This window comes from Bufo bufo, chromosome 4 (genome assembly GCF_905171765.1).
Source record: "Bufo bufo chromosome 4, aBufBuf1.1, whole genome shotgun sequence".
Taxonomy (NCBI): domain Eukaryota; kingdom Metazoa; phylum Chordata; class Amphibia; order Anura; family Bufonidae; genus Bufo; species Bufo bufo.
Window position 1 is genome coordinate 629,080,914 of NC_053392.1, and position 11,211 is coordinate 629,092,124.

The 11,211-nt window shown below is 47.5% G+C and overlaps 1 protein-coding gene across 2 annotated transcripts in view; it reads right to left on the reverse strand.

Annotated features, from left to right (window-relative positions):
• The window catches only part of LOC120999803 (bone sialoprotein 2-like), a 39,939-nt gene extending 28,948 nt beyond the window's left edge, over positions 1-10,991 (reverse strand). For both annotated transcript variants that reach the window (XM_040430791.1, XM_040430790.1), the window contains exon 1: positions 10,868-10,991. In XM_040430791.1, the coding sequence (XP_040286725.1) occupies positions 10,868-10,887 (20 nt within the window). In that variant the 5' untranslated portion in view covers positions 10,888-10,991. The remainder of the gene's footprint in view (positions 1-10,867) is intronic.
• Between the last annotated feature and the right edge of the window lie 220 nt (positions 10,992-11,211).

Genomic DNA, 11,211 nt, shown 5'->3' on the forward strand with positions numbered 1-11,211 from the left:
CACCCCCTTGCACATCAGCCAAGCAGTCTGAGCCCCAAGTCATGCAGCAGTCTCTTCAGATTTTTGATGACTCTGTTAGCAGGGTTTCCCAGGGCCATCCACCTAGCCCTGCCCCAGAAGTGGAAGAGGATGAGTGCACCGATGCCCAACCACTTATGTTTCAGGATGAGTATGGGAGGACCATCGCAGCACTTCTCGGATGATGACGAAACACAGGTGCCAACTGCTGGGGCTTTCTGCAGTGTGCAGACCGACAAGGAGGGCAGGGGTGAAGACTGGGTGGAAGATGATGTGGAGGACAATGAGGTCCTCGACCCCACATGGAATCAAGGTCATGCGAGTGACCGATGTAGTTCGGAGGAAAAGGTGGTGGTCGCACAGAGCCACCAGCACAGCAGAAGAGGGAGCAGGGTGCAAAAGCGGAGCGGCCGTCCCCTAGACAGTACGCCTGCTACTGCCCACCACAGCAAGGGACCGAGCACACCAAAGCCAGCTCCAAGGAGTTCCCTGGCGTGGCAGATCCTCAGACAATGTGCTGACGACAAGACACGAGTGGTTTGCACGCTGTGCCATCAGAGCCTGAAGCGAGGCATAAACGTTCTCAACCTGATCACAACCTGCATGACCAGGCATCTAAGTGCAAAGCACGAGCTGCAGTGGAGTAGACACCTCAAAAACCAAGAAAGGTCTCTGGCTGCTCCTGCTTCCTCTTCTGCTGCAGTCTCGGCCTCTTCATCCACCTCTGGAGTGACAGTGCCACCTGCCACCCCGCAGAGGTTCTGCAGGCAACACCACCACCTGGGTCACCAAGCATCTCCACAATGTCCCACGGAAGCGTTCAGCTCTCCATCTCCCAAACACTGGAGCACCCTGCTGCTGCTTGCCTGTCAGCGCTGCAGCGTAACTTCGGCCTTCCCGCTCACCGCCTCATATGCGACGTGCCCACAAGGTGGAACTCCACCTTGCACATGCTGGCCAGACTGTGCGAGCAGCAGCAGGCCATAGTGGAGTTTCAGCTGCACCACTTCACCACCAATGAGACTGGTCCTCCATGCGAGACCTGTGTTCCTTGTTGCACTGTTTCGAGTACTCCACCAACATGGCCAGTGCCGATAACGCTGTTCTCAGCGTTACTATCCCACTTTTATGCCTCCTTAAAAAAACGCTCCTGGAGATGATAGAAGAGGATGTGGCTCAGGAGGAGGAGGAGAAAGAGGGATAATTTCATAGGGTTTCCGGCCAGTCATTCACAAGTGGCTTGGAGGGTGGGTTCCTGCACCCACAAACGCGAGGTACACAATTGTCCAGCCAGGGCACAGTTCTGGAGGATGACGAGGTGGAGGAGGAGGAGATGGGGGAGGAGGAACCATGTTCACAGCAGGGTGGCACCCAGACCAGCTCATGGCCATCACTGGTGCGTGGATGGGGGGATACAGAGGACACAGACGATACACCTCCTACAGAGGACATCTTTTCGTTGCCTCTGGGCAGCCTGGCACACATGAGCGATTACATGCTGCAGTGTCTCCGCAACGACCTCCGAGTTGCCCACATTCTAACTTGTGCTGATTACTGGGTGGCCACGCTGCTAGACCCCCGTTACAAGGACAACGTACTGTCCTTAATTCCGTCACTGGAGCGTGATCGTAAGAAGCGCGAGTACAAGAGCACGCTGGTAGACGCGCTGCTGGTGGCATTCCCACCTGACAACGAGGGCACAGTGGAAGCACAAGGCGAAGGCAGAGGATGAGGAAGAGGTCGCCAACGCAGCTGGGGCACCGCCAGCACCTCAGAGGGCAGGGTTAGCATGGCCGAAATGTGGAAAAGCTTTGTCAGCACGCCACAACAACCAGCACCACCAGCTGATATGGAACGTCTTAGCAGGAGGCAGCATTTCACCTCATTAATCAAGATTATTTTTTATTAATTTTTACGTATTTTATTTTATTTTAAGTCATTTCACTAATTTGTCTGATACATTGTTGGGTTACATATCCCAAATTTTTGGCTGTGATATACCCCTGCTCTACCTAGTAGACAGGTTAATAAATTTCACTAATTTGTCTGTTACATTGTCGGGTGAAATTCACAAATTTTTGGGTGTGATATACCCCTGCTCTACCTAGTAGATAAGGAAATACATTTCACAAATTCGTCTGTTACATTCTTGGGTGACATTTTACCATTTTTGCCATGATTAAACCCCTGCTCTGCATAGGTGACAGGGACCTATATTGCAAAAAATCGTCTGTTACATTGTCAGGTGACATTTTACCAATTTTGCCGTATACAAACCCCTGCTCTGCATAGGTGACTGGGACCTTAATTTTTGTAAAATCGTCTGTTGAATTGGTGGGTGACTTGAACACAGTTTTGCCGTGAATAGACCCCTGCTCTACATAGTTGACAGGGCCTGAAATTTTTAAAAATCGTCTGTTCCATTGGTGGGTGACATTAACCCATTTTTGCCGATGAAAAACTCCTGCTTTGCATAGGTGACAGGGACTTAAATTTCTAAAATTCGTCTTTAATTGGCCCTTTCATTCGATCCTTCTGCTTTAATAACTTGTCCCACATTTCAGCTCGATCACATTGCAGCCATTGACCTCCCTTGGATGTGGTCTCTCTTTTTCACTCTCCCTCTCCGGCAAGGGAACCCTGATTCACCGATAACCGTGATCAACATGGAAGGTGCAGAAAAGAACATCGAAAGTTGATAGAGAAGATATCCAAATGGATGGTGGACGTCACGGGGACGTGCGATCAGGCAGAAATTATCTAGAGTCAACAATGTGGCAGCAGGGCCTCTCCTGTCTAACGTTTCCTAATCCAAAATACCCCAGCGACATTCCCTATAATTTTTTATTAATCATTCCAATCACAGGGCATCTTAAGAGTCCTGTATTGTTATTTATCGTCACTACCTCCCAGAGTTGGGAGTGGGTAATTGCCGTGCGCCCCCTCCTTTCATTCGATCCTTCCGCTTTGATAACTTCTCCCACATTTCCGCTCGATCATATTTCCTCCATTGACCTCCCTTGGAATGTGGTCTCTCTTTCTCACGCTCCCTCTCCGGCGTGGAAACCTGATTCCCCGCCAGCAGTGATCAACATGGTAGGCGCAGAAAAGAACATCGAAAGTTGATAGAGCAGATATCCAATTGGATCGTGGACATCACGGGGACGTGCAACATGGTGGAGCAGTATGTGTGCACACGCCTACACAAACTGACTGACAGGGGTAACTTCTGGGTCTCCAAATTGGGCACATGGCCTGAGCACGGCTGGAGGCGGTTATCACAGGTTATATTTCCCAATGTTTTAGGGTCTACCCAATTTTAAACAAAAAAATAAATAAAATAAAAAACAAAACCAAAAACTAGTGTTGGCTACCTCCTTCTCCTCCACCGCTGCTTCCACCAGGACGCAATTAAAGTCCCCCGATACTAATACCGGACACCGCTCTCTGTTATATACAAACGTGGCAAGTTGATTAAGGACTGTCATGGCAAATGGAGGGGGGATGTACAAAAATGCCAAAATGCAAATCCGACCATTCCACCGGCCATGAAGGAAGACGTATCTCCCATCACTATCAATCTGATGTTCCACCGATGCGTAGTCAACATTTTTGTGCACATATACGCTGACCCCACGGGAGTATGAAGAAAAGCTGGAATGGAATTGATCTTTTGCCCATTTCTTCAATAGGTATACGGGGATCTCCGGTGACGCGCGAGTTTCAAGCAACGCCACAATTGCGGGGAGATGTCGAGAAATCAAGTCAAAAACAATAATCCGCTTTGTTTTATCCCCTAGCCCTCGTACGTTCCATGTTAAAACTTTGTCATTCATTACGTTTTAGCTTTGTAAGGGAGTCGTCCACTACCCCATAGCGACAACCACGACCGCACTCACACCCACGCCAACCCCCCCATTCCCGTAGGCCCCCCCCCCCCCCCCCACACCCCCAGACTGGTTCACAAAAGGAATTCACCCTGTCAACCTCTTCCATTACGCCCCTCCCGCTCCGCTTCCTGCTTTCACCCCACCGTCATCCCTTCTACGTCTTGGACCTTGGAAGGCATAGGAGACGCATTGAAAGGAGGGGGGGGGGGTTTGGGGGTAAAAATGAGAAATTTAATGATGTTAAAGATCAAGTTGTATGGAAAATAATTTTGTATTTTTCTTTGTCAATAAACAAATTCCTGCACTTCACACTTTGTTGTTCTGTGTCCAAGAGAGGAAGTGGTGAAATGCTCTGCTGACGAGTATTGTGGTTTTACTTACCACATAAAATGCATGAAGCGTAAAATAGATAAATCGAAAGTTATGATGAACAGATTTTGTATTAACCCACATTTTCCTCGCTGTGGTGAGGCATGTTTAACTGATACAAGGGTCAAGTTGCCCTTGGAACATCATCCACAGTGTCATCCAGTCTGTAGAAACTGCATCCCATCCATTAAAAAGTTGGATACAGCGGACACTCTTCCATTTCTACGGCCGTCTTTTGTTTCTACAATGAGCACTAATTTGCCAGGTAGCAAGATTCGAGGGCATCGGAAAATCCTAGGGTTTCCATAGATTGGGTTTTAGTCTCATAGAAAATGACCAACCCATCTATGTCACTAGTATAGAGATGTGTCCTTCCTTCTCTCTCTTCTGTGATGGACACGTCCTGACTCCTGATATGTGTGTCACTAGATAAACAGCTTTTAAAAACAACATAATTTTGTAATATTCCGTCAGGAGATGTCTATGATGTATGTCTATATGCCGGCATCCACTAGACTGTCACAATATTGTATTGAATTGGTTTCATGAAAAACTGGAGTTAAAGGGATTGTCTCATCTCAGACCCTGCCGGCACATCACTAGGACACGCGATCAAAGTCAGACAGGCGAGGGTTTTCCACCTTTGGGACCCATCCCCAGAAAAGGGCTTCTGAAGTGATAGAGAGCATGCTGCACAAGCGTGGCCACCCTTCATTCACCTTTATGGCAGTTCTGAAGAAAGCCGAGCACTGGCTCGGCTATTTCTGGCAGTCCCATGGAGAACATAAAGGTGGTCATGCATGCCCAGTGCTCTCTATACTCACCTCCAAAAATTGCAGAGTGAGCATGTTGGTAACTCCCATAGCAGTGAATGGAGAGCAGCCACTTTGGGAGTTTTGTTCTGGAGATAGGGGCGAGTCCCCAGGTGAGACCTCCACTCATCCGACCTCGATGGCACGCCTCTACAACACGCCACCAAAATCCGAGACGAAGCAACCCCCCTAGGGTAATTATGGCTTCTTCTGTATCTAACGCTACCTATAATAGTGATAAAAAGAACCTATAGAAACGACCTGTCAGGGCCACATAAAGACTATACCAAACCTACAAACTGCATGTGCATGCCCAGGTCACGAAACGACACACGGCCAATTTATTAGCAGAGAATCTTTATTAAATGTATACAGTAAAAGACACACAATGGAGTCAACATGACTCAATGGAATAAAACACACAGAGGGACTTTCCCTGACGAAGCCATCTGGCGAAATGCGTTGGGCAACATTGTTTTTTGAACTGTTGAGGAGCTTTGTGACTCTTTTTGGTCTCCTTGGCAATACTATTATGTACAGTCGTGGCCAAAAGTTTTGAGAATTACATAAATATTGGAAAAGTTGCTGCTTAAGTTTTTATAATAGCAATTTGCATATACTCCAGAATGTTATGAAGAGTGATCAGATGAATTGCATAGTCCTTCTTTGCCATGAAAATGAACCTAATCCCCAAAAGACCTTTCCACTGCATTTCATTGCTGTCATTAAAGGACCTGCTGATGTCATTTAGTGCGTATCCACAGATCCCTTCCATATCAGTGTCACCCACAGATCCCCCATAACAGTGCATATTCACAGATCCCCCATAAAAGTGCATATTCACAGATCCCCCATAACAGTGTCATCCACAGATCCCCCATAACAGTGTCATCCACAGATCCCCTCCATAACAGTGTCATCCAAAGATCCCATAACAGTGTCATCCACAGATCCCCTCCATAACAGTGTCATCCAAAGATCCCATAACAGTTTCATCCACAGATCCCCCATAACAGTGTGCATCCACAGATCCCCCATAACAGTGCGTATCCATAGATCCCCCATAACACTGTGTCATTCACAGATCCCCCATAACAGTTTAATCCACAGATCCCCTCCATAACAGTGTCATCCACAGATCCCCCATAACAGTGCGTATTCAAAGATCACCCTTAACAGTGCGTCATCCACAGACCCCTTATAACAGTGCATATCCACAGATCCCCCATAACAGTGTCATCCACAGATCCCTCATAACAGTGCATATCCACAGATACCCATAACAGTGCATATCCATAGATCCCCCATATCAGTGCGTATCCACAGATCCCTCATACCAGTGCCATCCACAGATCCCCCATAACAGTGTCATCCAGAGATCCCCTCCATAACAGTGTCATCCAGAGATCCCCTCCATAACAGTGTAATCCACAGATCCCCTCCATAACAGTGTAATCCACAGATCTCCATAACAGTGTCATCCACAGACCCCATAACAGTGCATCATCCACAGATGCCCCCATAACAGTGTAATCCACAGATCCCCATAAGTGTCATCCACAGATCCCCTCCATAACAGTGTCATCCACAGATCCCCCCCATAACAGTGCGTATAAACAGATCCCCCATAACAGTGCGTTTCCACAGATCCCCCATACCAGTATCATTCACAGATCCCCTCCATAACAGTGTCATCCACAGATCCCCATAACAGTGTCATCCACAGACCCCCATAACAGTGCATCATCCACAGATGCCCCCAAAACAGTGTCATCCACAGATCCCCATAACAGTGTCATCCACAGATCTCCTCCATAACAGTGTCATTCACAGATCCCCTCCATAACAGTGTGTATACACAGATCCCCCATAACAGTGCGTATCCACAGATCCCCCATAACAGTGTCATCCACAGATCCCCCATAACAGTGTCATCCACAGATCCTCCATAAAAGTGCCATCCACAGATCCCCCATAACAGTGCCATCCACAGATCCCCATAACAGTGTCAACCACAGATCTCCTCCATAACAGTGTCATCCACAGATTCCCCATAACAGTGCATATCCACAGATCCCCCATAACATTGCGTATCCACAGATCCCCTCCATAACAGTGTCATCCACAGATCCCCCCATAACAGTGCATATCCACAGATCCCCCATAACAGTGCGTATTCACAGATCCCCATAACAGTGTCATCCACAGATCCCCCCATAACAGTGTCATCCACAGATCCCCTCCATAACAGTGTCATCCACAGATCCCCATAACAGTGTCATCCACAGATCCCTATAACAGTGTCATCCACAGATCCCCTCCATAACAGTGTCATCCACAGATCCCCCATAATAGTGCGTATCCACAGATCCCCCACAACAGTGCATATCCACAGATCCCCGACAACAGTGCGTATCCACAGATCCTCTATAACAGTGTCATCCACAGATCCCATATAACAGTGCATATCCACAGATCCCCCATAGCAGTACATATCCACAGATCCCCCCATAACAGTGCATATCCACAGATCCCCCCATAGCAGTGCCATCCACAGATCCCTCATAACTGTGTCATCCACAGATCCCCCCATAACAGGATCAACCCCAGATCCCCCATAACAGTATCATCCACAGATCCCCCCATAAAAGTGTAATTCACAGATCCCCCATAACAGTGTAATTCACAGATACCCTCCATAACAGTGTCATCCACAGATCCCCTCCACAACAGTGTCATCCACAGATCCCCATAACAGTTTCATCCACATATCCCCTCCATAACAGTGCATCGTCCACAGATGCCCCCATAACAGTGTCATCCACAGATCCCCTCCATAACAGTGTCATCCACAGATCCCCTCCATAACAGTGTCATCCACAGATCCCCTCCATAACAGTGTCATCCACAGATCCCCTCCATAACATTGTCATCCACAGATCCCCCATAACTGTGCGTATCCACAGATCCCCTCCACAACAGTGTCATCCACAGATCCCCATAACAGTGCATTGTCCACAGATGCCCCCATAACAGTGTCATCCACAGATCCCCTCCATAACAGTGTCATCCACAGATCCCCTCCATAACATTGTCATCCACGGATCGCCCATAACAGTGTCATCCACAGATCCCCTCCATAACAGTGTCATCCACAGATCCCATAACAGTTTCATCCACAGATCCCCCATAACAGTGTGCATCCACAGATCCCCCATAACAGTGCGTATCCATAGATCCCCCATAACAGTGTGTCATTCACAGATCCCCATAACAGTTTAATCCACAGATCCCCTCCATAACAGTGTCATCCACAGATCCCCCCTAACATAGCGTATCCACAGATCCCCTTCATAACAGTGCCATCCACAGATACCCCATAACAGTGTCATCCATAGATCCCTACCATAACAGTGTCACCCACAGATCTCCCATAATAGTGTCTTCCACAGATCCCCATAACAGTGTCATCCACAGATCCCCCATAACAGTGTGCCCTCCACAGGTCCCCCAAAACAGTGCCATCCACAGATCCCCTCCATAACAGTGTCATCCACAGAACCCCCATAACAGTGTCATCCACAGATCCCCCATAACAGTGCATTGTCCACAGATGCCCCCATAACAGTGTCATCCACAGATCCCCTCCATAACAGTGTCATCCACAGATCCCCTCCATAACATTGTCATCCACGGATCGCCCATAACAGTGTCATCCACAGATCCCCTCCATAACAGTGTCATCCACAGATCCCATAACAGTTTCATCCACAGATCCCCCATAACAGTGTGCATCCACAGATCCCCCATAACAGTGCGTATCCATAGATCCCCCATAACAGTGTGTCATTCACAGATCCCCATAACAGTTTAATCCACAGATCCCCTCCATAACAGTGTCATCCACAGATCCCCCCTAACATAGCGTATCCACAGATCCCCTTCATAACAGTGCCATCCACAGATACCCCATAACAGTGTCATCCATAGATCCCTACCATAACAGTGTCACCCACAGATCTCCCATAATAGTGTCTTCCACAGATCCCCATAACAGTGTCATCCACAGATCCCCCATAACAGTGTGCCCTCCACAGGTCCCCCAAAACAGTGCCATCCACAGATCCCCTCCATAACAGTGTCATCCACAGAACCCCCATAACAGTGTCATCCACAGATCCCCCATAACAGTGTCATCCACAGATCCCCCATAACAGTGTCATCCACAGATCCCCCATAACAGTGCCATCCACAGATCCCCTCCATAACAGTGTCATTTACAGATGCCCCACAACAGTGCATATCCACAGATCCCCTCCATAACAGTGTCATCCACAGATTCTCCATAACAGTGTGTGTACACAGATACCCCATAACAGTGTCCTCCACACATCCCCCATAACAGTGCGTATCCACAGATCCCCCATAACAGTGTCATCCACGTATCCCCTCCATAACAGTGTTATCCACAGATCCCCCATTAGTTCAAAACTGACCAAAAGCACACCTTTTGGTTTAAAATATAATTTTTTCTTATTTCCCTCCTGAAAAACCTAGGTGCGTCTTATAGGGCAAAAAAAATACGGTACTTCTTATGCACTTTAGCAGAAATCATGTCCATTGATTATTTGCCTATCCTATGTATATTATCGATTATCAGCGCCCTCCCATTAGTCCCTCTGTGTGTTTTATTCCATTGAGTCATGTTGACTCCATTGTGTGTCTTTTACTGTATACATTTAATAAAGATTCTCTGCTAATAAATTGGCCGTGTGTCGTTCCATGACCTGGGCATGCACATGCAGTTTGTAGGTTTGGTATAACGGTGATAGCCAAAGCACCTTCATAACAGTGGTGGCCGTAGCGCCCTATAACAGGAAACGCCATAGTACCCCTGTAACAGTGAACACATCAGTGCCCTCATAATACTGGCAACCACCATCCCCATAACAGTATCAGTCATGGATCCCACATCATAGTAAAAGCCACAGCAAAACAGAGACAACCACCATGAGCCACAAGAGCGTCCTCCTAAGTAACAGTGAAAGTTACAACATTGTGATAACAGCGTCAGTCCCGGGGTCCCGCAGCATTAATGCTCCAGTCCCAAAGCCTACTGAGATGTCATACTGACCCTCCATATCTTTGTCAACCAAAAAGCATTCAGAAATGTGGACACCACGGAAATCTCATAAGTGTTTCAGCCAGTGATAAAAAGCAACCCAAAGAATTCACTATAATATTGGACCTTGTCTATTAAAATACAGTAATTCTCTGGGGACAAGTGACGAGAGCAGCGATCGCTCGCCCCTGTACAGCGGAGGCGATTGCTCCATGGGAATGCTCCTCTCACCTCCTCTCATGAGCAGGCAATTATTGGGAGCCTTCCTGATAATTGAATACTGTGTCAGACCTGGAGCAGAACTGACACAAGCAGCAGATTCTTACTCCAGGACTACAGATGCCTATTACAGAAAGAGAACCGTAAAAAGTAAAAATCATTTAGATAGAAACTAAAAACGCGTCTGGTCTCACAGCATGGCCAAGGCTGGAGATCCTCAGTCCCACAGCAAGCTGGGAGAGGAGGCAAAGTTCTTGGCGCGCTTTTCAATTGTGCAAACACAGAAGGCGAGACGTCACAGACGGAGAATCCTGACATCTGAGACCATGTGTCTGGTGGGGGGGGGGGGTAGTAACCCAGTACCCCAAATTACTGCAGTAAGCTTCATCCCACTTATCGCTCCGATCACTGGAATGATTGTTATTCTTCGTATTTACCTTCTGTCACTTTGCTCCATCGCTCCGGCCAGCAGAAATCCCTTTGTCTTCTCCGGTGAGCTGAGAGGGCGCTCTAGGGGTACACCCCTGGGAACCGGATCCTCCTCTCGTTTTGTATTTACATCCAGGGGCAGAAATTTATTTTCACTTTCAGAGATTTCTAGTTTTACAGAAAATCAAAACCAAGAAGAGGCGGAATAGCCGTGATTAACCCTTTCTCTGCGTCTAAGAACTGCATTCTCCCCATCAAGTTATTTTTATTATTATATTTTTTTACACATTTGCAAGAAAATTAAATAAGTGAACCCTTTGGAATTCCCTGTATTTCTGCATTGAATGTCACA